The following is a 27,950-nucleotide window of genomic DNA, read 5'->3' on the forward strand; positions in this document are numbered from 1 at the left end:
CCCAGCACTGGCCTGGTGTGCAGTAGGTGTGCCCCGCCCCCACCCTGCCATCCACTCCAGGAGTCACCGTGGCCAGTGGCTAAGAGCAGGGTCTTAGCAGTCAAGCTACCTAGGTTCAAATCCTCTCTGCCTCTGACTAGCAGCTGCATGACTTTGGATTGCACCTTGTCATTGGTTTACCCCTATGTAAAATGGGGTATCAGGGCATCTCTCATACATTTGAGTTGTGTGTGAGTTAGTAGGGGACTTAGTGCTGTCCCTGGCACATAAGTGCCTGCCTTGTCAGTATGCACTGTGATTATCTGATTGTTCAAAGTGTGGTTGGTTGATTTCTTGGGAGGTTGACAGCCTGTTGCTTCTGCTTTTTTGAAATGGGTCCTCTCTTTGCCCAGCTGAGCGTGTCTGACGTGGGAGGGTGTGTGCACTTGTGTGTCTGTGTGTCTTTGAGCTGTGTTGCCCCCACCCCAGGCCTGGAGAACAGCTCCTGTTCCAACCTGTGGCCCAGGCTCTCCTCCCTTACTTCCTCAGGCTGTGAGCCTCTCCACAGCTTCCTCAGGCCTCTCGTGGTGCTTCATGTTGCACAGTGTGGCTTGGCAGTTGACCTGTTCTTGGCCTCCTGGGAATAAAGTGAGGTCCAGGAAAGTATTCCTCCAGGGCAAGTGCGTTCCAGCCATGCCTGCCTCCCCCACATTTGTACTGTTCCGGAGTGTGAGCCGGTACCTTGGGATTTGTTCTGTAAACGTGCTTAAGAAATTTGAAGCAGTAAACAAGTCTGACTTTTAATTGCGTTCAAAGACACCTAGATTTTGGAATTTTCATGATAGAGATGGCTGATAATGAGTGTTAACAATCTGTCAGCCCTGGTGTTAAGCACTTTACGTCTCCCTCTTCCCCCATTTACAGGGGCGGAAACTGAGGCGTTGAGAAGCTGCATAGCTTATTGTCAAGGCAGCTAGTCCGTTGCAGAGCTAGGGTGTGAACCTGAACCTGCTGGCCTCTCAGCTGAGCACCTAACCATCCCTCCCTGAATGCCTCTGGCTGGTGCTCCTGGGATTGCTTAGCAGTGGTGTCCTTTCTGAGCCCTTTCTCATCCCCACTGGTGATTGTGATGGTGACGTGAGCCTGGTTACAGCTGTGTCAACTGAGTCACATGGGACCTCGGGGAGAACCTGTGGTCTTTGGGCTGCTCTTGTTAGAGAGGGTGGTCTCCCTGTCTTTGCCTGTCCCAGAGCTGACATTGCCTTCCATTCCTGGGTTTTGGGTCTGATTTCTTTTTTTTTTTTTTTTTAATGTCCTAAATCCTATATTCCCTTACTTTCATTGCCGAGATAAAATGGTCCTTGGGAAAAGAGCTTTGAAAGTTTTATAAAGGAGCAAGGCATGGGTAGTCAAATGGCCTTCTGAGATCCCTTCTGAAAAGAGGTGAGATGTCCCGGTGAAGCAGCCCCCAGCCTTCCTACCCACAGTGGCCCTGCTGGAACTGTGTTTTAATCTCTGAACCTGAAGTCATGCTTTCCTCTGCGGGGAGGCATGAAACCGGTGCCACAACATGGTGACAGTGCGTGGCTCTGGCCATGTCTCTTCTCTGAGCCTTGGTTTCTGTCCCTCTACAATGGAGATGATATTAGTGCTGACACGTTTTTGATGAGATTCAAATGAGATGGTGTGTTCCCAGAGTGCTCAGTAAGCTGTGAATTGCTGTGACCCTGCGTGAGGTGCTGTGCCCAGGTGTCCAAAGCATAGTCATCATGTTGCTGTGCTTCACATTAGGCAAGGATGGTCCTCGCACTAGTAGATCACTGCTTTGATTTGAAACACAGCTTGGTGGTTCCGTGTCAGAGGGCCGCTGAGTGCACTATGGGGTGCACAGTGGATTCTGAGTAGGTGTGGGCGCTGATCTGCACTCACACTCACAGCGCTTGTTTCCAGAGAGCTGATTGCTTTCCTCACTCACAAAAACAGTTAATATTCAAAATTTTTCATCCAGATGTTCCCCATTTGAAGTTCCCCTGGTCTCCCTGTCTGCTGTCAAAAGCATGGCCTTTCCTATGACTAAGGCAGCAGAGAGGGAAGACAGGAATTGTCTGCTCTGTGATCTTTTGAAGCTCATCTTCTTCTCCTTTCATTTACAACAGAGGAGATAAAGGCCCAGAGACATTCTACCCCTTGCCCATGGTCCCTTAGGTGGAGTCTCTCTGACTCTAATCTCCATCATCTTTCCTATTAAGATGGGGGACACCCCCCCACCCAGGCTGGCCCCTCTGGCAGATGTGGCAACTCTGGGACTACAGGGAAGATGTGGAGATGGCCCTGTTAGAGCAGTGACTTTTGCTTTTGGGAAGTGCAAGGTGTCCTCTGCCCAGGAGGTGTGACAGGAAGAAGCCCAAGCTGTTTGCTGCTATGGGCTGTTGCCCAGTCATGTTGGACTTTTAGCCAGTGACCTCTTCTCTTATCAAGTGCCAAGTTCTAATAAATCAAACAACAAACAGGGCTGTTTGTGGTTGTCTCCTTTGCTGGAGAAACTCAGAGCTTTAGCTTCCTGCATTCCAGGGTGCTGGTATGCCAGAAATTCCCTGGACAAGCAAGAAGAAAAGTCTTGTCTTTATAGTAAAAATGCTAATAAAACATCTCTTGAATCTGCTCCTTCCTTTTCACCACACTGCCACTAACCAAATTACCTCTTGTTCTCATCATTTGCTGAATTGCAATGCCTTCTTAATTGATTTTCCTGTTTCTGGTTTCTCCACACCCACTTCAATCTGTCCTGCACATGGTTTCCAGAATGATAATTATTCAAGAATGCATATCTGATCACGTTTCTTCTAGCGATTCCTTCCCCACGCCCACAAGATTGAGTGCAGATGCCTTAGTATGGCCTTCCAGGATGTTCTGGAACTTTCTGGAATGTTCCAGTACTGCATGAGGTGGTCTTGGCCTGTGGCTGACTTTGCTTTCCCTGTCCTCCATCTCTGTAGTCTCTAGCTACTTTCTAAGCCTAGTTCTTTCATGACTGTGGTCTTTGCTTGTGCTATGCCCCCTACCTGGCATGCTTTCCCTACCCCTTTCCCTCCGTCCACGTGCCACAGGCCCTGGTCATCCCCAATACCTTGAACTCATTTTAAGGATTCCCTCCTCTCTGGTGTCTTCTCAGCCAGTCTACCCCACAGAATTTGGCCCAGTCTCCTTGAGACCCCATATTATGTACACAGACCTCTCTTGTGGTGCCCAGGTGGCACACTCCACGTGGTGCAACCGTCCTGGTCTGGAGGGTCTGAGGAGCCCCCACTTACCCACCTGATACCTGGGTGGGCAGATGGCAAGCTGGGCTCTTGGGCATGTCCTCTATCCCCATCCAAGCTCCAGAAGACTCTGAACCTTATTGGGCCAAGCAGCCACAGACTGACCCAGATTCCAAAGGAGGAGAAATAGCCCTCTAGACCAGAGGACTGTGAAGTACTCTGGTCATCTTCAATGAGAGTAGACTATGGTTATAGCCTCTGGTGGTCCTCAGACTGCCCAGTGGGATAGAATAGCTCTTGCCACTCACTGCCAAGGGTGGGGGCTCTTCTGCCATCCACCTCTATACCCACTGTGTGCACTCCTGGAAATTGAGTTATCAGAGGTCTTCCTAAGAACAGGGGTGCAGCAGGACATGGTGTTCCCAAGCATGCAGCAGTGACCATGCCAGACAGGTTAGGACAATAAAGATCCCTTATCTCTCTGGGTCTTCAGTTATATTAATGTCCATTTGTACACTAGGTCCTGTGTAACAGACTTGAAGGTGCTCTAAGGTACTATGAATAGATAAGAGTAATGATGGCAAACCTTTTAAAGATGAGTGCCCAGACTGTAACCCAAAACCCACTTATTTATTGCAAAGTGCCAACACTGCAATTGAACCTGAATACTGAGGTTTTACTTTAGAAAAAACAATTCATATACTAACATCTTTCAACTGAAAAGAAAAACAACACATGTGCCATAGGTTCACCACCACTGGATCAGAGTATGTGAGTGTACTCTTTCTAGTATATATGGTATCCTCAGCTTAGTTCCTCATCTGTGAAATGAGATTAGAGTGTGGGTAGAAGAGGAGATAATACACATAGAATGCACAGCACAGTGCCTGGCATGTGGGAATGCCCAGCTTAAAAAAAAAAAAATCCCACAATTATGGTAAAAACAGTTCTGGACTAAAATAGTTAAAGGTGGATCATAGACCTAACCCAAAAAGATATTATTATGAAACTCCCAAAACCTAGGAGGATATCTTTGTGGATGTGAACTTGGCAAAGATTTCTTCGGAGATAAAAAACATAAACTAAGCAAAAAGATTAGTAAAGCAGACTTCATAAAAAAATAATTTGCTTCTCAAAATTTGGAAGGATTTTTGGAAGAATGAATTTGGATGACAGGCTTCACAAATGAAGGGTTAGTTACCTTCTTTACTTTCTTGTAGGCTTTCGGGAAGCCAGAGAAACATTAGCCTCAGGAGGAAGGCTGTAATAATGTGGACTTAATAAATGTTAGAAAGGACTACTTTTTGTTGCTAGCTGTAGAAAATGTGCTTTAAGTAGGCCTTTACATTTCTCCTACAGTAAAAAGTTTCAATTGGTGGCCCATGTGTGTTGGTTTGGCACATGTGATGTTGACAATGATGGTTCCCTGGGCAACTCTTGGCTGTTCTAATGGTTGCAAGATGGTCAGCTATAGCTGGTCTGTCTTCACAGGGGGCAGGGCCTGGCAGGCAGCCCCAGAGACAGTCTCCCTCCTTCCCTGCAGTTCCCAGCAGACATCCTTGTGCCTCACTAGGCAGAACTATGACATGTTGGGAAGCGGGACATGGGGACTGGGTCACCCAGATCAATTGCATGGGAATCTCTGGGTCTGGGGCTCAGAAGATGTAGTGTGAAGACGGCTGAGAACCACTGGCTTGGACTAGTTCATCACCAAGCATGGTGCCACCCCAGACAAAATTGGGCTCTGTGAGCAAGGAAGAAGTTGAGTGTGGGTATTGGCTGGTTCGTGAGCAGCCATCGTCACCGAAAAGTTGTTTGCTATTTCATTAGTTAACCCCTGGTGTCCCAGATACTCATCTGCTCTTGACCCCTGGACCCTTGAATAGACCTTCATCCTTTTCTGTGATGACCTGAGATGCCAAGGAAACATGTCCTTGGAACGGAATTGTTTTGATCTCTGCACCATCAGACTCCATCTCTGAGATGAGTCTTAAATACCTTGTCTTCCCTGATCCCAGCCTCCCAGGGAAGCAGGTCTTAAGGACAGGTAAGGGGTTGAGCCCACTGGTAGAAGCCCACGTCCATCTTTGCCGTTAGGTGTGGTCTCTCCTTGGTAGTTCATACCAGGTCCCTGGGAGTGAGCAGGGTCAGGGATTCTCCAGGATCTCTTATTGGAATTGAGGAGTTGCAAGGGAAACTGGCTCCATGGCTGTGTCCTGTGGGCCCGGTGAATTCAGACAGGTAGATGGAGTGTTTGACCTGGGACACAGGCTGTGTCCATGAAGGACCTGGTTTGTGACAGCACCACACCTGTGGCCCTGACACCTGGGTCCTCTTGGTTTCCCAGCCCTGGGGCTGCTGAAGCCTGAGGCTACTGTGTCACTAACACTGGGGGTGGGGGGGATACCTGCTGTGCACGTCTTTGCCTCCCATCTTCCTCAGCCAGGCACCTTTGTGGACACATCTGTTTCCCTTACTTAGTTGATTTCCTTAAGCTTATGGACCATGTTGCCATGCCTGACATAGTGCCTGGCACCAGGAGGATGTTTCTTGGTTGTTGAATGACTGGATGTTGGATAAATGTGCTTCTCCCCTTACTGCACTTCAGGCTCAGGCAAGTTAGGGGGAATAGTGTGTGTCTCACTTTCTCATGATTTAGTCCAGTTTGTCTCCCTGAAGGGACTGCCAATGTTGAGGATGTATTGGTGATGATGATAGTGGTGCTAATGGAGTTATAGTATTTAAATGAGGCTAGCAACAAAATTTGGAAGGCAGACTTAAGGCAGATCACCCACCAGCTTTTCAAGATAAAAGTAGCTTTCTGAAGAGCTCACCTTTTTGGCTTCTGAAGTGGATGCTCAGGATGCTAGGTCAGGCAGGTGCCTGCCTCTTGAAAGTGCTGGTGAGGCTCACACCCTCTGGAGGGTGCACTGGATCAGCAGATGTCCCTGACAAAAGTCCAGTCCTTGGCTGTCCACCCTGCCAGCCTCATGCTCTGAGTTTCCCAGGAAACTTTGCGAGTACTCTAACTTGCTGGGTCTCCTTTCCTGGATTACTGTACTTAGTCCTAGGGTGATTAGAATGGGTGACATTATCTAATGAGGGTGCTAATTGGACAGAAGAGCTGACTGAGGTGTCAATGCTTCAGGGCAGGGTCTCCTGCTCCCGCTGCTATGCTAGCCCTGGTAATGGGTGCTCACACCCATGGATAAGGCCCCAGGTTGACCTGGTTTGTGTCAGCCTGCAGTTGAACCTCCCATTGGCAGCCCATCGGCAGGCCCAGAGTTCAGCCCTGGGGAGCGCAGGGCAGGGCGGGAAGCCCTGCCTCCCCAGCTGTGACCGCTCCCACCCCTGGCCTCCTTGGGAACATCTCTCTCCACTTGTGGTCTAGGGCAGACTTGTTTGTTTGTGTTTGAAGTTCCCCAACTCCGGCTCTGACGTCAAGGCAGGATTGCTGGTGGGAGGCTTGGCGGGGAGGTTGTCTCTGCACAGATGCACACGTCTGGCAGCTTCCCCAGAAGAGCCAGGCGCAGGACAAGCTGGGCGAGGGATGGCTATTGTGAAATGCCCCGAGTGGGGATTGAGGTTGCTTGTGCTGTCTCCTCTCCTTGCCTCACTATGCCTGGAACTCTCTCACTCTGCCCCTCTCCTGCTCGCTAATGGCAGCCCCTCGGGGTACCTTGAGGGCCTGGCAGTGCTCTGAGCCCAGGGTTGCCTCTGGTGCCCTTGGAGCTGAGTGCTGAGGCCAGCCTGTGCCGGATATGGATTCTTCAGCTGCACCATAATATATCTCCCAGAGGCCTCTTTATATTCCCAGAAATCATTTTGCAACAAGTTGGCCGTGGCAGCGGAGCCAGACTGCTTAACTGGCTGGATTGGCAGGAATTCCTCAGAAGCACACTCCAGCTTTGGGAAGAGGTGGAACATGTGAAGGAACATCCCTGAGGCCTGAGCAGGGCTTCAGGTGGTGGGGAAGGGGCAGCTGCTTTGGGGGCCACCCAGGGAAGTGTGGAGTAAGACTCAAGAGTTTTGGTGACTGCCAAAAATTTGGAACGGCATAGACAGGGACTTGGCACTAGCAAGACTTATAGGCATCCATTTAAGAGAGTGGTGCTGCCTGCCTGGGAGGAAGGAGGCAGAATCTGTGAGTGGTGGTGAGCTGGACGCTGGCCCAGAAGCTGTACCTGCCAGCAAAGTGAATCAAGAGGAAAGGGATGGGTGAGTGAGGTGCATCCAGGTGCTTCACTCTGCACAGCACGCTGGGCTCTTGAAAGGGGAGGTCACAGCTACCTGGCAAGGATTTGGCTAGTTTGGACAAATTTAGTGCTGGTTTGAAACCAGGAATCAGCTGTAACCCAAGGTTAGATTATTGCAAATCAGGACCAGAGGTGGTGGCCCAGTCATGTAGACACATTTAAGGGCATGGAGAAGCCTGTGGCTTTTACCCACAGTGTTTGCTTCCTGGAACAACCTAAACTTTGCTAGATTTTGTGTTACTAGCTTGAGGGAAGTGAGAGATGGTATGGTACACAGGGACAGTGCATTGGGTGATCAACTCCTTTTTAACAGCACAATTCAGAAAAATCATAAAGCTCTTGGTGCCTTGATTTTGTCATTTGTAAGGTGGGGATAATAAAACACCTGTGTGTCTCATGGGTTTAACACATGAGTTTCATTGTTTGTGTTTGTCTAATAATGAGCAGCAACTTGTCATTGTGCTCTGAACTGTGGGCTTCACCGCCTGCAGGGTAGGCAGGGATCCCTTAGCCAGCAAGTGAACTGAGGGGGCTGCCCAGTATTGTATCTGCATCTCATCATAGCTTTGCTTTTCTCCATTCCATCTAGAGTATACAGTTCTTCCTGTCACATGTCTGGAAGGGTCTGTAATGTTTTCAGTCGGTTACACATGACAGTATTTTGTGAGGAGTATGACATGCTTCAGGGACATTGCCAAACTTGGGGTTGTGTGAAGACTCTTGCACCGTTAGGATCTACTATAACTCCCACCTCCTGGAATTGTCATTGGGAATCCAGGGAGAGAAGGAGATACAGTACTATATCCGTGGAGCTGAGAGTTAATACTACCAAGTGGACAGTTGAGTATCAAGGTGATTTCCACCACTGAGGCAGCCTACTGTTGTATGTGGGAATCTGGCATCTGTCTCAGCCTATGCTTGGGGTTCATTCGTCCATTTATATTTCAACATCTGTCACATATGTAGCCATAGTCTTAAACTCTGCCCTGCTTCTGAGCCATGAAGATCAGGGCCTCTGAGAGGGTCCTGTGGCGGCCATTGTCCGAGACAGAGTGACAAATGTCTTGCCATCTGGTTGCTTATAAAGTCCAAATCATAGATTCATGAGTCCCCCGCAGAAGGGAACTCCCTAAGCCAGGCCTTACAATTTTAGGGTGGAGCTGACTTTGTTTGCAGAGTCAGTTGTCTGGAAAGAGGTGTTTTCTGCAGAAGTACAGGATAGCCGGGGTGAGGTATGACCTAGGTGGCACCTGGCAAGGTCTATATGTACCTCTCAGTGAGGTGTCCTGTGGGCTGAGCAGGAGTGACAGCCATGGGGCCCTGGGTCATGAGCACTTGGTGCGTTCTGGATGTTGGACTAAGCACTCACAGACTCGACTCCCCAGCAGTGCTGTGGGGTGTGTGATATGTTCTCTTCTTCACTAAGATGAAGTAAATGAGTCCCTCCCTTACAACCTGTAAGTGCTGGTGTCCGGTGGAGCCACTGCTCCAGCTCCACTGTGCCAGCACCCAAGGGATGGGCAGATCTGTGGCCTCCCAGATCAGCCAGGCCTCCTATTGCCTGTGGCATCTGTGATGTGCCCTGGAGGACGGATCCAGGATCCATTGGCACCAGGTGTGGGGAGGCAGGTTAGGGGTGCAGGTGTTTGTCCAGGCAAGCAGCATTCCCAGAGTCGATGCCCCTGCTTTCTGATCTTGTCCTCTGGTGCTGAGTGTAGAGGTGAGGGTCCCAAGAATAGCAAGGTTTGGGGTTCCAGAGTCATGTAGGGGAGTCTGGGTCTCAGACTTGCTGCTACAAATGCACCTGAGCTGTGAGTTCCATCAGCATCATCCCTAAGGATCTTCCTTAACCCCATCTCAGAGATGGGTGTGATCCCAACCACATTGTCCCTCTTGCCTCAGAGGTAATAAGAGAGGACCTGAAGACAGCTTGATAAGGACACTACCCACTGCAGCTTCCGCTGAGCCAGTTTCCATGGGTCCAGGCATTTTGCTGAACACTTTACAAACATATTTTGTCATGTAATTCTTCACAGTAGCCTTTTAGGTAGACAAACCCTATTCTGCAGATGGAGAAACTGAGGCTGATAGGTGAATCCCTTGCCTGTGTTCACCCTCTAAGGGAGAGTGGTGGTGAGGGGCTTTGAGGGCAGTCTGTGGTCTCCAGAGCTCCAGTCCTTCCTCATGGAAAGGTGCTGCCTCCTGAGTATGGCTGGACTAACCAACAATAACATTGTAGGGCCTGTGTTTTTCTTCTTCCTTCCTTGCACTTTGGTATGTAGCAGCTCGCTCAGCCCCAGCTTCTGTAGTGATTCTCTTTATAGGTGGGGAGGTTGAAGCTAAGCTCAGGGGGCTTCTGTAAGGTCCTTGATGAGAGCTGGGGCCAGGGCCTGGCTCTTTCAGCCCAGGACACGTAGTGAGTGCCTGCTATTCACAGCGTGCCTGGCAGCTTGCCTCCGGGCTGTCAGGGCAGGAGTGTGGGCCACACTCCTGAAGCAAAAGAATACTGGGGCAGGGGCCACTTCATTTCCAGCCCAGGCCCTCCCTTGGGGCCAGAGTCCTAATGACGTCCCCTCACGCTGCTGGTCCCATCACTGGAACCTCAGGTGCTTTTCTATTCCGGAAAATTTATATCTTGCGGTTTTTGTGGTTAGGAGAAAATGATGACAGCAGTGACAGGTCCCCTGGCAGGCCTCTGGGCTGGGCTGGCAGGCTCCACTGTGGTTTGTCTGGGAAAATAGCCCTTTGGTGCTTCTGTGACTACAACTTTCTGAGAAGTGAGAGTGGCTCTGTTTTACTGTTATGGGAGCCGCTGCATGCCGCCACCTCTGTTCTCTGTCTTGAGTGAGGGGAGCTCTGCTCTTCAGCAGAGCCAGGATCTGCAGTGATAGCCGCTGCCGGGATTCCAGACCACTCGCAGACGGTCACAGTGTACTGGTGTCTTTTCCCGTTCCATGACCAGGGTAGCACCCGCTGAGTGTAGGAGTCACTCCAGTTCTCAAGCCTGCTTTGAATTCTTCAGCAGGAATCTCTTAAAAAAAGATGGGCTGGGGATGTGGCTCATTGATAGAGCACTTGGTTAGCATGCATGAGGCTCTAGGTTTAAACCCCAGCACTGTGGGGTGGGGCTCGGGGAAGGAAACTGTTCATTCCTTTTCCAGGGAACTTACCTTGGATTTTGGAAGGCTCAGATTCCTGTGCTCATCACTTGCCCAGCTGGCGTTTGTTTTCCGCTGCCATTTTGATAAACTTATGTGCCTGTCTGGGCTCAAAAAGTACCACGTGTTCACTTGTCCATCCTGACAACAAAGGTTTTAAAATAGCAAATGGTGTACCAAGCACTGTACTGGTTCCCTGGGATCAAGTGGTGACCAGAAGTGCAGACTGGGGCCCCTTTAGAATTTACAGCTTAAAAAAGGAAGCCAACAAGTACAAAGTTAGAGCTGCTGTAGGTCACGTGTGTGGCAAGTACCTGGAGGCCTCGGGAAGGCTTCCTGGAAGAAGGGGCAGCTGAGCATAGACTGAGGAATCCCTGGGAAGAGCCTGCTTGGCCCAGGGACAGCACCTGGAGGCCAAAAGGGGGATGGTAGGGGAGACCTGGAGAAGGCTGGCAAGTTGGCTCAGGCCAAGCCCGGTTGGCTCTGTTTGTGTTGGCTGGCCATTGCCAAAGACTTGTGCAGAGTGGATGTATTATTAATCACTTCCAGAGGGGTGGCCCATGACACCCCATGCTGATGATGGGGTGACCTTTATTGCTGCTGCTGTTGGTGCCAAGAACCCAGTGCCAGGAGCCCAGCCTCTTCAGTTAATGTGGAAAAGGGTGGTTTTGAGTTTGCACAGCTATTTGATTGATGGTCCTGTGTCTGGCCAGCCCTTTGAAGCTGGTTTCTGAGAGCCATTAGGAATGGAGGGAAGGGCCAGCTGTGGGGAATGTGAGACAAAGCCCATATGCTTCCTTCCTCAGCCACTTTTTGAGCACATGTCGTATGCAGGTGCAGTAAGAGGCTTGTGGGGGCAAAAATGAATGAGGTGGCCACAGTCTGTGCACTCATGTGTGCCAGGGGGGCTGGCTTGTCATTTCAGTATGGACTAGTCATTCCTGCTTTGCAGATGAGTGAACTTAGAAAAATGAATTAACTCCCTGGAGGTCGCACAACCATAAGTGGCAGATTTGAATCCAGATCTTCTCATCTCAAAAGCATGTGTTCTGTCCCATTCCTGGGAGCTCGGGTCTGCTGGGCAGACCTGCTCAGAGCTGTTAGCCTGAGTGTAAGGCCCACAGTGGTCAGGGCTGTAATAGAGTAGCAGAGGGGAGCAGAATCCTGACTTGGCCTGGGAACTCTCTGGGGGAAGGGTGGGCCCTCTGGGCAGAAACACAGTTTGAGCAGAAGGATCTGAGGAAGGGCTCGGTGAACGTGTGCCTGGAGACCGGGTGCCTCCAGGAGCCAGTGCACTGGAGATGAGCCTGGAAGAGGAGGTTGGTACTTGATTTTGGAGTTTGCCTCTGGCCACATTGGGAGGGACATACTTAGGTGTGCAGAATGGAAGTGGCATTTGTGTCATTACATTTGTGAGTTTCATGCCCCCAAAATGGTCCCAGGAATGGCAAGTTGACCTCTTAACATATGTGGCAACTGGGAGTTATGAGCCTCAGCAGAGTGTTTGATTAGCAATGTCTGCTCAGAGCTGTGAGCTTCTGCTTGTTTGATTAGGGCTGTCTGGCCTGGGTAATGGAGGGGCGGCTGGTGGGTGGATGCCCTCAGATTGCCTCTCTGAACAGTGCTTTCACCAAACATCAAAACCATACCATTGACTGGGATTACTTTGATTCTGACTCAGTGCTCCCTCTCTAGTGGTGCTCCCCACTTGCTGTTGACCCTTCTGGCAGCCTGAAGGTAGTAGGATTTAGAGTTTGGGGCCACATGAGAGAAGGCCAGTGACCTGAGTAGGTTGAGTCAGGACTTGTCAGGTTAGTGATGGGCCCAGATTAGTTTCCAGGGGAAATTTCAGGAAGGCCGATGTGGCAGCAGGTTTTGTTGTTACTGTGGTTCTCATTTTATACTCTTTCTAGCCATGGGGGTTCTCTACCTGGGGTCTGTGGATTTAAGGGGGCCTGTGGAGGTGGATGAGGAAAAGAAATGCACCTTTATTTTTATTAACCTTACCTACAATTTAGTGTGCTGTTTTGTGTGGTTGTGGGCAACAAGGCAGAGTCAGTAAACACTGGTGACTCGGTCACCAGGAGAAATTCCAGCTATTTTCATATCATATTACAGTCGTGGTACTATTTGAAAAAGCAGTTTGCCCTTGTCACAACTTCAGAGTTACAGTTGTTAGACTTACTGTTAGATTCTCACAGTTCTAAGTATGTTGAAAAATATATTTAAATATAATGGATTTTCTTTGTATTCTTAAAGGTTTTGTGTATTTAAAAGCATTGCTCTCAGCAGTCCGGGCCTCTGCAGATCACCGAAGTGGTCCATGGCCCCAAAATGGATTTAAGCTCCTGCTCTAATTGGAAATTGGTTGCTTTTCTAGGTATTTGAAATTTAAAATCATTTATTATTATTGTATTAGTATGAGCGTATGTTAACAAGAATGTTTATTCATTAGAGATGTATACTGAGATATTTATAGATGAATAAACAAGGAATGAATTAGCAACCAGACAACAAAACTCTGGGGGCAGCAGGGCCCGAGGAAGAGTGTCACCAAGGGACAAGTTCCCATGCCACACTTTGAAGATGGTACTTGCGTTTGTTTTGTTGTTGTTGTTGTTTGTTTTGTTTTTTCCTTTCAGTATTGGGCATTGAACCCAGGGCCTTCCCTCTAAACTACATCCCCAGCTCTTTTTTTACTTTTTTATTTTTGAAACAGGGTCATCAGCCTCCCAGAGTCCTGGGATTAGAGGTGTGCACCTTCACACCCAGCTTGGTGCTTACCTTTTGGGGACACTTGCAAGTCAGCAGTGGGAGGCCAGTGGAATTTTGTCACCATCTCAGCAGCTCTCACTGGTCACTAGATCACTAGATCTCAGCCAAGCCCATAGCTCCTTGGTTCTCTTGGGATGGTAGGGTCATATCCTCTACCTCCGGTTGGAATGGTCCCCCTTCTTTTTATCAGTCCAGTCTGACTCAAGTCAGGCTGTCCTTATCCAGAGTTACTGTATTTGAGAATCTTGGGAAAGCTTTGGGTACTCTTCCCTTAGGAGATACACAGACTCATGCGCCTGGAATTTGCATGCATCTCAAAGCTCCTATCCCTGCCCAGCAGCCATCCATTGGGTGCTCACCATGTGTCCAGCATGTGCGGAGAGTGTTGCTTCTTCTTACACTCCCCACCCCAGCAGGGAGCATCCATTCTTATCCCCATTTTCTGAAGAAAGAAACTGAGGCTTTCCCGGGGGGTTGAGTAATTTCCCCAAGGCCACAGAGCCAGGGTGCATTTGAGGCCTTGGATCCCAACCCGGGTGGTCTGATTGCAGGCTGGAAGCCTCCTGATGACCCATGCTCCTGAGCCCCCAAGTCCTCCCCAGTTCTCCAGCTCACCCTGGGCAGGAGGCTGCTTCCTTTTGGCCTGGTCTCAGTTCTGACCGGTTTTGCCTGTTACGCTCTGCAGAGTGTGGTCCTGAGGGCAGGCTGTGTCACCAGCCTCAAATGTAGCAGGGGACTGACTTGTGGTGGCTCCCACGCCCCTTGCTTGCTCCTCTGAACCCTTCTTTTTCCTCCCTCTCCTCATGGGTGGCCTTACGCCTGTGTGGATATCAACATAGGGCCCCGCAGCCTCCCCTCCTGATCACATCACTTTCATGGCTGCCTGAGCTCCCCTATTGCACACTCACTTGGGGCCACCATGTGCTTGTGCCACCACTGAATGTGCCTTTTCTTCCTGCACTTCCTGCAGGCGAGGCTGGTGCGGTATATCTGTAAGCAGCGGCAGTGCAAGCTTAGCGTGGCCCCTGGCGACAGAACCCCGGAGCTCAACAGTTACCCACGCTTCAGCGACTGGCTGGACACCTTCAACGTCAGGCCAGAGGTGACGCAGGTACGTGAGTGGGACTTAGGTTGCAGGGTAGGGCATGTGGGGCAAACAGAGAGACCATACCCAAAGCTGAGGGCCTGTTTTCCGGGGACCATGCTCTCCACTCACGGGAAGGGAGTGTTGGGCTGGCCACAGGGGCTGCTTTGGCCCTGGAGAGCTCTGGAGTGGCAGACAGTCTAGTCTGCTGGGGGGCCTAGAGAAAGTGCAGCAGGTACTGAGTCAGGCGATGTGTGAATCACACAGTCAGTGATTCAGCAGAGCTGGTTAGTCAGTGAGCAGCTAGCTCAGGTGGATCCAGGGGTCAGGCAGTAGAACCCTGATTGTGCCAAATGCACCTGGAGCAGACAGGCTGTTCCTTGAGATGGAGAACTCCGGGAATGGAGGAGCAGGGTAAGACAGCAGTAGCACGCCCTGCCACCCTGTGATCTCTCCACTTAGAGATCATGAGGCAGGTCGGAAAGTGATGTGCCTCAAGCAGAGTTTTTATTCTCCCCCTTCCACAAACACATCCGCGCCGTCTTCCCACCTGTCTCCCCACTTCCATATATTCTCCACCTAGTTGTTCAAGCCACAAACCCAGGTGCGTCCCTGATTCCTCCTTTGTACTTCTCATGTTTGCAAGCCTTGCACCTCTGCCTGAAACATGTTGTAGACCGAGCCATCCGCCGCTCTCCACCTCACCCCGCGCAGCGAGGTCCAGGTCAACTTTGCCCCAACCCCTGCAGCAGCCCCTTCGCTAATCTTCTTTGTCGTTTACACTCTTCATTCCATTTCTCACACAGTATCCAGAGGACCCATTGAGAAACATTAGTCAGACCCTGTCATTGCCATGGCTTCCCTCGTCCTTCAGAGTCAGTGCCAGATGCCTCATGTGCTTTAGCCTCTACCAGCCTCTCTCTGACTTCATGTCACTCCCCCTCCTCTGCTCACTGTGGTCTGACCTTTGCACTTGCTCCTTCCCTCTCTGGTGTCCCTCTGACTCATCAGTGAACCTCTTTCTAGTGTTGGTTCTATTGACACTTCCTCCAAGCGGTCTTCCCTGCTGGTCTGACCTGAAGTCTTCAGGCAGAATTTTAGTGACCTTTTAAAATGTAGTAAGAAAATCAAAGCAGTGTTCTGCTCAGCTTTATAAAGCAGGCGAAGTGCCTGCTTTATAAAGAGAGACTCTTGTGCTATATGTACCTGGAGTAAACAGTAAGCCACACATAGACCTTTCCCAAACTTGTGCTTGGTTAGAGGAGTCCTGTGCCTGTCCCTGTCTGCTCCTTCCACAGCTGTATAGGGTCATGCATGTGGAGTCAGGAAGGCAGAGGAGAGACCAGGATCCCTGGGTGCATCCTCTGTTCTGTTATACCATCCCAGTGCCTTGGAGGCTGAAGGCTCAGTGCCACTTTCTCCCTGGTCTGCTTCCCCTAGTGGAAGCTAGAGAGCCCCCCACCCCCTTCAGGGTCTGCAGGACAGCTTGGCTTTCACTGCAGGGGAGGAGTGTCAAGGCTTAGCCAACATCCTCATGGGACAGCCCTGCCTCAAGTGTGCAGGTGTTACAGGGCAGGGGGTGCCCCTTATCAAGCTTCAGCAAGTGCCTGGAGCCCACTGGGCTCTCTAGAACCCTGGCCTGGGAGGCAGGGATAGATTCGCAGGGGTCTCTGAGGTAGCTAGTCCAGCCTGGAGAATATTTCTAGAGCGCCTCCTCTCTGCCTGACCCTGAAGTGTGGCCTGAGGAGAATCTCCTCCAAGGCAGCTCAGAATACAGAGCTTAGCTCCTTGAGGAAATCCTCCCAGATGTGTGCATCAGAGAGGTTTGGACCAAAAAGCCCCACCAAGATCAGGAGGGAGTGGAATGTGAGTGGGAGACTGGAAAGTCACAGCATCTGCACCTCTTATTCCAGGCAAAAATTAACACATACCACATTCACCCGACTACAGTTTGTAATGTGGCCTCTGTAGACCCCCATGGGTGGTGCTGCAGGTAGGCTGGCCACAGGTACAGCTGTTTCCCTGAGCACTGTGGCTGTGGATGACCAGGTGTGGGGCAGGCAGGACCCAGGATTCTATGGATGTCTCAAGTGGGTCCCTCTACCCTTTATACTCAGTGAGATCTTGAGCAAGTTACTTCATCCCTTGGGCCTCCACTTAATTCGCATGAGACATTAGATTGTCTCCTAAGCCCTGTCTTCAGCCAGTTTTCTTCTGGAGAGCAAAGAAATCTAGAAAGGGAGAAGTCAAGTGATATAGTTTGGGGAAGACTTGTCCATTGGCACCTCCCCTACACCCTCCACATGGTGGCTTTGCCTTGTCTCCCAGTTGCGTTTCTTCTCCTGTAAACTGTAGTACCACTGTCTTTTGGAAGGGATTGCACAACACTGTGCTTTCCTACCTGGCTCCATGTAATGTTTTCATCCCATGTTGGAGCAAAGAATTCTTCCCTGCAGATGGGGATGATTTTTTTTTTTTGGTACCAGGAATCGAACTCAGGACCTTGCCCTTGCAGGGCAGGCGCCGGAACCACTGAGCTAAATCCCCAGCCCTGGGGATGATGTTTTTACCTTCCACTTCCTGTGCCCCCAAGCCAGGCTTTTATCTCATGGGATTTGAGCACAGCTTCCTTGTGTGTTTTTTTACCCTTCCTGTCCCCACATAAAGAGAGATTAGAAGCAAGCAGATATCCAAAGATTCTGAGAAATGTGAGTTTTAACCTGTTTTTCACACCAAGTGAGTGAGTGCAGGGGTGTCATGTAGTCAGCATGGAGAGGCGCTCCTGCTGTGACACTCCGAGGTGACAGTCTTGTTCTCAGGGTGGTGGATGCCCCTGTCAGACTAATTCACACATGGTACAGTTGTTGAAGTTGACATGCAAATTTCTTTCCTTCCTGTTTTGGGTTGCTAAGATGGGATCATGCAACATATATCATCCTGTAGGGGTTTAGTCTTAATCTTATCATTTTTTTGTTGTTGGTACCAGGGATCGAACTCAGGACCTTGCGCTTGAGAGGCAGGCAGCGTAACCACAGAGCTAAATCCCTGGCCCATTAATCTTATTTTTGTATTAGTCTGTAATAATCCACCTCATTCTTCTTAACCTATAAAGTAGTGAGAGATTTCTTCAGGATATAGGGTTATGATGAGCTAGGGGGTGAGGTTCAGTGGTAGAGAGAGCACTTGCCTTGCATGTGTGAGGCCCTGGGTTCAATTCCTAGCATGACCACCACCACAAAAAAAGAAACAAAAAAAACCCCAAACCTTTATCAATGACTGAGGGCGTGCTCCCCTGCTCACATAGGTGCACACAGTGATAGAAGGCATCTGCATGGGGCTGAGACCCTGTATCCAGAAGAAGCCAGACTACTACTACTAGGTTGGACAGTGTTTGTGGTCAGAAAGTTTGCAGGACACAGTGCTTTTTCTGCTGGATGTGGAGAGAGAAAGTGGGTGTGGATGCGGTCACCTGGTGCTAGCTGCTCTTCTAGGAAGGGGTAAGCCAATTGGTTCTGCACTTGTTTCTGTCCCCAACTGAGTCGGATCACAGACCTCCAGCTCAGACAGAGTCTGCTGTGGGATGTCTGGACATTTGTGACCCAATTCATCGTGTCCTCCTCTGGGATGCTGGAGACAGAGAGCTTAGGTGATTCTTTCCTATGATTAGCCTTACATAGGCCCTTCATCCTGCCAGCAGAACTCTGTGGGTGACAGGGATGTTCTGGGCCCACCTTCCAATGTGGCAGCACTCAAAATGTGCACAGTGTACTGAGAACCTGAAGTTTTCATCTTTATTGTAATGAATTTTAAGTATACATCGGCTATTGCTGGGGGGCTTGCAGGTCTAGGGTCTGCTTGGGGCAGTATTCTGTGCTAGCAGCCAGGACATATTCCCTGGCTCCAGGCTAGGGTGAAGTGCAAATCAAGAAAGAGCTGTCACCAGCTGCCCTCACAGAGGCCAGCCTGGGATTTGTGGGCTCCGGAGAGAGAAAGACCAATGTAATCCCCAAGAAGCATGGAGGATAAGGAAGAGGCCCCAGACAAGGTAACAGTATCTGCTAAGTCCCTGCGTGCGGGGAAGCTGGGGCTGTCCTCATACAAAGCACTTGAGTCTGGAGGAGGCCGGTCCAGAAACTGGATTGGAACCTGGATGGGTTCTGGGACCTCTGCGAGTGAGGAGCACAGGGCTGGGGCTTAGCTGGGGGATTATGAAGGGTGTGTGTCAGAGAATGAGGGAGGAAGAGTGAATATTGGAATTGTCGTAAGGGAAATAAGTTCCTAGCAAGAAGGCAGGATTCACCACAGAGTCAGATGAGAGGTGTGAGGCCGAGGAGTGCTGACTGCCCGTGTGGAGGCAGGGCTGGGTGGCCTGGAGGGTGGAGGGCCTGGAGAGTGAGTTCAGAGGCAGTCCCACCGCACCCTCCATGCACTTCGACAGATTCCAGCCACCCCCAGTTCCACAGGTTTAGTCTAAACATCACAGCTTAGTGTTCTAGCTACAACTAGGGAAATGATTTCAGAGCTGGCTGGCGCGTGGAGCCATTTTTTTTTCCTTCTGAAATTTCCCTGTTGAAAGTTGTTAAAGGAAGTCAGCAGTGCCAGCCGGGGTCAGTTGTAGTGGGCAGAGGAGGTGCAGCAGAGCCCAGGGTTCCAGGACCCAGTCTTGGCCATGGCTCCTTGAATAAGGTTTCTCTGCTGGTGATTTTTGAGCTGAAGATGACGCCCATGGGCCTGGTAAGGGGTTTTCTGCTTTGGGTCTGACAGGCGCGGTTCTTATTCCCCTCTATTCTGTCCTTGCCTTCCCAGTTTTACAGTGAGGCCTTCTCTTGGGATGAGGGGGGAAGCTATCTACCCTGTGCTACCATCTCGGCTTCCCTTTGGCTGGGAGTGCCCAATGTCCTGTGTGGCTGGGGTAATTAATGTAGGCTGTGCAGGGTGGGAGGATATGTAAGACCTAAAGCAGAAAAGTGCATGGGTGAGCTGGGTGTGGTGGCGCACACCTATGATCCCAGCACTTGGGAGGCTGAGGCAGGAGGAGTGCTGTGAGTTCATGGCCAGCCTGGGCTACATAGTGAGGTCAAGGCCAGCTTGAATGACATAGCAAGACCTTGTCTCAAAAAACTGAAAAAAAAGAAAGAAAAGCACGTTTGTGTTTGGCTCATGGGGTGCAGCATGGGACATGAGTCCTGCACCCCTCCCTCCTGGTCTCCCCTTCCCCCTTTCCCATTGGCCCCCTGCTCCCCTTTGAGCACAGATGTTTCAACAGCCCTGCTCTTTGGCAGGTGGGAACCTTCTCAGGAAGCAGCACATGCCCTCACTGCCTCACGGAGGGATCTGTGTAGAGGAGTCAGTCCCAGCTGCCTGGGGCTGCCTGGTGCAGCAGAAATGAGATTGAGGTACTGGGTGCTAGATCTCAGTCCCAGCTCAGCTCACTGTGTTGCAGAGCCCTCCCCACTTAGGTTGGGGAAAAGGTGGGGAAGCAGAGGCCCGAGAGGTGGACTGGCATGCTCCTGTCACCCAGCCAGTCAGAGAGGAGCTGAAGTTGGGACATGGAAGGGGAGGGGGCAAATGGCAAGGCCAGCGTTTTATGTATATCATCCTGCTTAATCTTTATGCCTGGGGCAGGGAGAGAGGAGATCTTCTTACCCTCATTTTATAGCTCAACAAACTGAGGCTCAGAGAAGTTGAATAACTTGTCAGCATCACAGAATGAACTAATAGCGAGCTCAGAATTCAAACTGGGGTCTTACCCAGAGCACCAGAGTCTGGGGCTCCTGTATGTATGTAGTCATGTCATTGAGTTGGTAGCCTTTCTTTCCTGTTCTCGCCTTTCCTCCTCCTTCCTTTCCCTTTCTATTCATTATGTATCCCTTAATTACTTCCCTTGTGAAGGGTACAAGGGAATATTACAGGGGATTAACTGCCAAATGAAATAGTTTGCCCTGGGGGCTTACAGCTGTTGGGGCCGCCTTTCTGCAAATAACCACAGTGCAAAGCTGATTTGATTCATGGGCCCAAGAGAGGAAGGGGTGAAATGCAGTATAGCCCAGAGCAGAGGGCCTACTTCTGCATCTTCTCCTTTTCCTTCTTTTACTCATTTGGTGAGGGTGCAGTTAGCACCATTGTGTGCTGGGTACTGTTTTGGGCACCGAGTGCTTGTTGTTGTGGAACTTGGATACATCACTGTCTCCAGTTGATGAAGCAATTAATTTTTCTGATCCTGAGTGGTGCCACTGGTTTCAGTGTGAGGGTGCCACTGGTTTCTAGCAATCCGAAAATCATGAGTGAGAGTGTTTTGCATAGCCCTGGGCTGCTTGGCGCTTTTGAACCGTGAGCCCATCATCTTACTTCTTCGGATTTCTAGGCTGCCAAGTCCAGTGCAAACTGACTGGACAGGGAGTGCCATGTGGACAGGGGCCTGGCTCTTTATTCATGGCTGTGTCCCCAGTGTCTGGCACTTACTAGGTGTGCTTGCTGAATGTCTGTGTGAAAGTAAGATCATCCAAAGAGTTTTGGTTCTTTGGACCATGGTGTTGGAGGAGTTGTGTCATCTGGGTCAGTGAGAGTGGGATTTATTGCAGCAATCTCTGGGGAGCCAAGAGGGGGACAGAGTGTCTGCTGATGGCCTACTGAGGTTGGTTCCTAGGCTGCCCATGGTGTCTTCTGGGCCTGAGCACCAGTGTGTCCCTGTACTCCACAGTGACATGGCTTTGGCATGGTGTGTGCTGAGCCTCTTCGGGGGCCACTAGCTTCTGAGCTGTCAGCTTGTGTTTGTTCTCTTCTGCTACTCCTGGGACCACCTCAAAGGCAAGATTGCTCTAGAGCAAATCTGATGAGCCAGATTGCACTGGGAAATTGTCTTTTCTTTTCTTTTTTTTTTAAAGCAGCAGGTAAATTCCTGTGGTTCCTGCTCTCAGTAGTACACCTTTGGGCAGGCAGTAGGATTGGAAAGCAAGATTGCTTAAGAGTGTGACCTCCAGAAGTAGATGACCCCAGGCCTGGCCTCGGGAGGCAGACACAGCCATTTGCCAGTAGTGTAACCTTGAACAAGTTCCTTAACCTCTCTGTGCCTGTCTTTCATCTGTTGGTTGCTCTGGCTAGAAATTTGGGAGTGATTTCCGATGCCTTCTGCCTGCACATTCAATTCACTAGCAAATCTCCTTGACTGTATTTCCAAACAACATGTCTCTGTCCATGTCTCTTTTTCATCACCACCTTCATCACTGTCTTGTCCTAGCAACTGCTTGGACTTCTTTAGCACACATGACATCACTTTTCTCTATCCATTTTTGCCCTCCCCTTCATTTGATTCTTTATGAACCAAGAGAGATTTTTCTTAAAGTCCAGTCTAGTAATTCCACTTTTCTGAGTTTAATCCTTCATTGGTATATTGTCCTCAATTCAAACTCATCATCATTACATTTAGGACTTCTAGTCAGCATCTGCTTCCCCTCCCACATCATCTCCTGTCTCTCCTTGCTCCGCTCTTGGCATTAGAACAAGTCAGACTGTTTCCTGTCTTAGCCCAGGACCTTTGTATGTTCTGTTTCCTCTGCCTGAAAATGTCTAGACTCGCAGGGCTAGTTCCTTCACATTCTCTTCAAGGCATGGAGGTCAGCTCTTAGCGAGGCCTCTTGTCTAAAACTAGATGCCTCCCACAACTGCCACTTCCCCTCAGTGTACTCTTTCCTGACTAGCACTTACTCACACCATTCATTTTCATAGTTTAGAATTTGTGTTTTATTGTGTGGTTCTTATTAGAATGTAAGCTCCCTGAGGAAAAGGCTATATTCACTGTTGTGTCCCTGGTCCTGAGAAAAGTGCCTGGCACACACTGGGAATTCAGGAGCTGTTGATTGGATGCATGGATGGTGGCTGATGGGTGGATGGATAGATGGAAGAATGGCAGGATATTGGGCACATAGTGAGCCCTCAGTAAGTACAAACTGTACCTCTGGAACAGGCTTCTCCATGTAGCTGGCGTGATTGGTACTGGCAGCTCAGCCTCCTTCCTTTCACCATTTTTGTACCTGTCCATAAAACTGCTTTCCCAGAACTATAGCTGCAAAATCCTAGGGAAGCATCTGATTGGCTTGGCTTTGGTCGCATGCATAATACTATAACCAATCACTAGGCAAGGAAGATGGAGAACTCCAATTAGCTCATAGGGCTTGGCCTAGTGGAGGAGCCTGCATGGTCAGATGGCAGTAGTAATTGTAGCCTGAACTACTGTGCCACCCCTCCCTACCCGCTTCTGTGGCAGTGGGTTTCCTGGGGGTCTGAGGCAACCATTGCGCCTCCATTTCCCATCAGTGAGCAGAATGCCCTGGGATGGCTCTGCAGAAATTATGTGGCTAGAATACAGCAGGGGAGCCCATTCTCTGGTTTTTGTTTTTAATACCCTCTCTCATTTTCTTCACTAAGAAAGTAACCAATGTTTATTTCAGAAAATACAGAGAGGAAAAAAAAGACACCAGTAATCCTCAGAAATAATCATTGGTTCTTGGCTTTCTGGATTTTTTCCTAATGTCCTGTAACTCACACATAAGTTCATACTAGAAATGTGTAAAGAATGAAAAAGAGTAATAGCTACTGTCTTTTGACTGTTTACATAGTAATCTTACTACTCAAAGGAATAAACACTATACACATAGCATGCTTCCTTCCAGGCAGCCTTTTTGGCTGGTCAGTTGGTCGGTCCTCCCTCCCTCCTTCCCTCCTTCCTATCAGTTCTTTCAATGCAGTTTATTCATGAATTTATGCCATAATTTTTTAGCAAGCACTCAAAACTCAACCTGGGACTGAGCTATCAGCTGAGGTCCCTCATCATTCCTCCTGCTAACTTCCACAGAGGCAGTGTTGTTGGCGTCAGTGTGCAGTAGAGGTAGAGGAACTAAGTAGCATGGCACTTCTCTGAGGTGGTAGAGCCAGGGTTCATATCCAGGAAGTCTTGCTGCAAAGTTGGGTCACAAAATTCTCTCTTTGTTCTCTTCTCTCATTTCTCAGGGGTAGGACCATGTAATACCCAAGATCTTTTCTTTTTTATTTTATTTTTGCTTATTTTAAAAAGTTATTATTTTCTGAGTCTAATTATAAATATTCATTGTAGGAAAATTTAAAAATATAGAAGAGCTTGAAAAAGAAAATGAAATACCTACATAACCCACCAGACACTAATAGCCAGCACTTAACTTTCAGGTATTTTGTTCTGTTTTTGTTTTTTGGTACTGGGACTTGAACTCAGGTCTTTTACAATGAGCTACATCCCCTTTGAGGTAGGATCTTGCCTAAATTACCCTGGCCTCAAACTTCTAATCCTCCTGCCTCAGCCTCCCAAGTAGCTGGGATTACAGACATGTACCAAGTCTCGCACGTAACTTTCTTTATATTTCTTTCCCCACTCACAAATAGGAAAGCTCACTTTTTGGGTGCACTTTTAGCAGTGTGGCAGCTGAGCCTGCTTTTTAATGGCTATCTTAGGGACCCTCCAGGGCATGCTGCAGCTCACAGGGCTCTTCCTATGAGTGTTCAGACCACCCAGCCCCAAATGTATGAGAGGGTGCTGGGAGACTGAGGGATAGCGTTCATGTGAGGGTGGGGGTTCCCCAGATGACTCATTAAGAGAAGGAAAATGACAGTGTTCCTTGTTGACTCAGGTCCTACTCTTTGGAGGGAGTTTTTGAGGCAGGGAAAACTTCTCTCTGGGGCCTAGTGTCCCAGGTCCCCACCCCCTGCCACAAGGCTGCCAGAGCCTGCACGCCTCACACCCAGCACCTGCTCTGGGAGGTATGTGCTGACTCTCCAGCTCCCAGGCACAAACTATTTTTGGCCACAGTGACTGTTCACTACAGTCATGAAAACAGAAACCCCTCTCCCTGCCTTGTTCTTCCTCGGGACACTGCACTGGGGCCCGGGGCTGCCGGGACCCAGCACTCAGGACCCCTCATCATGTATTGTCTATGGAGCTGGGTGAAGACCAAGGCTTCAAGGGACACAGGGGCCACACTGCCTGTCTTGCCAAGAGAAGCCCAAGGCCTGGGCCGGCCTGCACTGGAGGAAGGCTGTGAGGTAGGCCTTTCCAAGGTCCTTGCAGTAGGCATGTTTGGCTGGACTCTGAGTCCTTGCTTTGCTCATTAGCTTAAAGATCATGCCTGGGGAAATGTGCACGTTAGGGTCAAAGATAGTTTCCATTTCATTATTCTATTTCCTGTCTTCCTTATGAATCTTCTTCAGTAGACCCTCCTCCCAGTCCTTCTAGTGAATGATTTTGGGTCTTTGTCATGCTTCTAGTTGAAAATAGAACACACACTTGCTTTTACCATGCTACATTCACAGTTATGTGGGCTGAGCTGGCCCTACCTCTCAGGATTCTGGTCAACCAGGCTAGGGAGGCCAAACTGTATAGAGTGTGATTGCTAACTTTGGAATTACCAGACCAATGTACACATTCAAGCAGGCTCTGTCACTTACTTGCTGTGTCTTAAGGTGAGTAGTTTAATCTCTCTGAACCTCACTTTCCTTAGCTGCCAAGCGCTCAGGCCACTTATTTAGTGATGGTAGTACCAGGAGTTGTTATTTTTATGATTAGACTGGTAGTAAAAAGGGGAAGTATGCTAAGAGGCTGAGAAAGAGTCACTGTACCACAGCTTGATGTGGATCTTGGGTATCATCTCAGAACTCTGGTGTTTGAGTGTAACAGGTGATGTGAGGTTTGGCTTTTTCTTTTCACAAAGAAGTATCCCCTCTCACCAAAGTGGGAGTCAGTAGGGTGGACAAAAATGAAGTTGAGGATTTCTGCCCATCCACTGTTCTCTGAGCCAGCAAGAGATTAGGGACTTGCCAGACAGCGTTAGGGACCGTCAGGACCGAGTTGCTTCTGGATTGCATAGGGCTCTGGGCCCATGAGATGAGCATGTGGCTTGGCATCGCATCTCCAGGCAGCTGCCTTTGGACATGATTCTCACTGCAGACCGCAGGGGAATCTTCCCTTGGCTTTCTTCTTGGCCTTGCTTAGAGCACATGGCAGGAATGAGATTTTTACATCTGGGTAGGGTGGCTGCCATGGGTGATGGGGAGCCCTCCCAGGGTGTTGATTACTGGCCAGGGTGCAGGGAACCTGGGACCTAGTCCTGGTGCTATTGTTTCAGGTTACCCAAGCAAGTTCCTTCCCTTCTTGGGACCTTGGTTTTCGCCACCATAAAATAAGTGTTGGACTAGATTGTCTCACTGAAGTCTGCCTTGACCATGACAAACAAAGCATTTTTTCTCAGTCTCTGGAGTATCCACTGTTCCCACTGAACCTGGTAGCTATGGTGATGGCCTCCTGGCTTAGGTCACGGTCATTCCTGAGGCTCTTTTGGGCTCTCATGCCTTTGAGGCCGGGGGCTGATATGGGACAGTAGTTGTTTTGAGCATTTCTGGAAAACTGCAGAGGGCTTCTGACCCCTAGGATCTCTGGAGAGATCCTGGTCTCCTGGTTGGACACCGGGGGCAGCACTGAGACAATGTAGCCTTTCTCTGCAGGTGGAGAGGCCAGTTCTCAGGTCTCTAGCTTTGGGCTCCTTTCCTGCTGCCTGACTCATCCTCCACCTGGACAGACTGCTCCAGAGGACAAATGCCTCAGGCTGAACCCTGGACATGGCCCTCTAGTGGAGGGGGCCTGTGATTTGGCACCTGGTCCCCAAGGCTGAGTGAGGTCAGGCATGTGACAGTAGCCTGCTTACCATTCTGAGTGCACTCTGGCAAAACAGGCTTCACTGTCTGGATTCAGAGCTCTACCTTGTAAATCTGGAGGAGGCAGAAGTAAGTAGGAGAACGGGGGAACTGGGAGGGGAGATATTGGGGAGCAGTAAAGAGGACTGGAGGCATGGGTATAGCCATTTATTTCTGTCTGGCCTTAACCTTATGCGGTTCCCCACAGGGAGACATTGCAACCCAGACCTTGTCCCTTGGGACCTCTGCATGGGATTGCTGGCACCCCAGTTTGTTGGGGTGGTCCTCGCTTAGGCTTCTTGTCATAGCTCCCACTTTCCTTCAAGAAGTGACTTGTTGCTATGGGACAGTATATGCTCACGCTGTCTCTGTCACCCAGCTGTCACCTGCTGCAGCAACAAAGGACTCCAGGAAGGACCTGCAGACTGGGAGAGCTACTGCCCTGGAAAGGGGAGGAGTGGGGAGGGCCCCCCTACATGGCCCTATTGTGTGCAGCAGGACTTTCCCATCTGCGTGTTCTCAGAAGCCAAGTGTCACCCAAGGGTAAATGTAGCTCGGACCCCAGTCAGTCTTCTTTTTGACTGGTGTGTGTGTGTGTGTGTGTGTGTGTGTGTGTGTGTGTATACTCCCTTGTATGTATTTTTCATATGTATGTTTTTAAGAGTATCTTTTTTTTTTTTGGTACTGGGGATTGAACTCAGGACCTTGCGCTTGCAATGCAGGCATGGTGCCACTGAGCTAAATCCCCAGCCCCAAGAATATTCTTTTTTTGACTTGAGCTTTACTGTGGGGTCTTGTAGATGATAGTGTAAAAAAAATTACAACCTGCAAGTAATTTATGCACGGGAAACTACCTGTGGAGGCCCATCAGCACCCCCATTTTGGGAGGAGTGTGGCCTCAGGTGAAACAGTGGCCCTGAAGCTGGGTTATACATGTGTGTCCCTCTCATGCTGGATGTGTCGGGTCATTTTCAAATGACAGCCACTCAAGTGGTTTTAGAAGTTTGTGTTGGTAACACAAAAAGGCGACAAGCTCAGGCTGCCTGTATGGAAGCTGTGTGCCTGCCCAGAAGCCAGTCTAGGGTGTCCCCCTCTTGCTGATGGTGTTCTGGGGTTGGCTCAGGGAAGAAAATGCAGCTTGGGGGAGCTGGGAAAGGAGGAGCCATAGTGCCCAGGGCCACTGGGTGATAGAGCCAGCATGGGAGGAGAGGTTAAGTAGCTGAATGAGCCACCAGATTGGGGTAAAAGAGCTGTGGTCCATGGGCCAGATCCAGCCTGCCACTATGTCTCTGTAAATTAAGAATGGTTTTCACATTTTCAACTGGCAGGAGAGAAAGAACAAAAGAATATTTTGTGACACAGGGAAAATTATGTGAAATTCATTTCAGTATCCATAAATGTCATTAGAATGTCCCACACTTGTTTGTTTATAAGTTGTCTTTGCTGTCTGGATGCAGACTGGTGAAGTAAAAGAAGGGGCCCATCTGTGCTGATGGGGAGGGGGCTTTCCAGGAGGTGGCAATGGCCCCTAGAGAAGGTACAGCCAGCAGCCCAAGGTCCGTCCCAGGCAGAGCTGGGAAGCACCAGCCCCCTCTAAAGACCTGGAGAGGAGCTGATTCAGAGAGAAGATCCCCCCAGAAGGCATTTGCAACTGCTTTCAGTGCCATTGCTGGAGGGGTTCTTTCTAAAACTGGGCCAGGATAGGGGAGGATGGGGGTCAGGGAAG

At 49.7% G+C, this 27,950-nt stretch overlaps 1 protein-coding gene across 4 annotated transcripts in view; it reads left to right on the forward strand.

Annotated features, from left to right (window-relative positions):
* Window positions 1–27,950, forward strand: part of Ksr1 (kinase suppressor of ras 1) — a 140,894-nt gene that overhangs the window by 62,816 nt on the left and 50,128 nt on the right. For 3 of the 4 annotated variants that reach the window (XM_087191509.1, XM_087191510.1, XM_087191511.1), the window contains exons 2-3: window positions 14,399–14,543; window positions 19,930–19,946. In XM_087191509.1, the coding sequence (XP_087047635.1) occupies window positions 14,399–14,543; window positions 19,930–19,946 (162 nt within the window). Of the gene's footprint in view, window positions 1–14,398; window positions 14,544–14,584; window positions 24,581–27,950 lie in introns of those variants that run through there. The other variant, XM_087191512.1, reaches the window with a different exon arrangement.

This window comes from Heterocephalus glaber, unplaced genomic scaffold (genome assembly GCF_053883595.1).
Source record: "Heterocephalus glaber isolate CG9 unplaced genomic scaffold, H.glaber_assembly_v1.0 deba00001564, whole genome shotgun sequence".
Classification (NCBI taxonomy): domain Eukaryota; kingdom Metazoa; phylum Chordata; class Mammalia; order Rodentia; family Bathyergidae; genus Heterocephalus; species Heterocephalus glaber.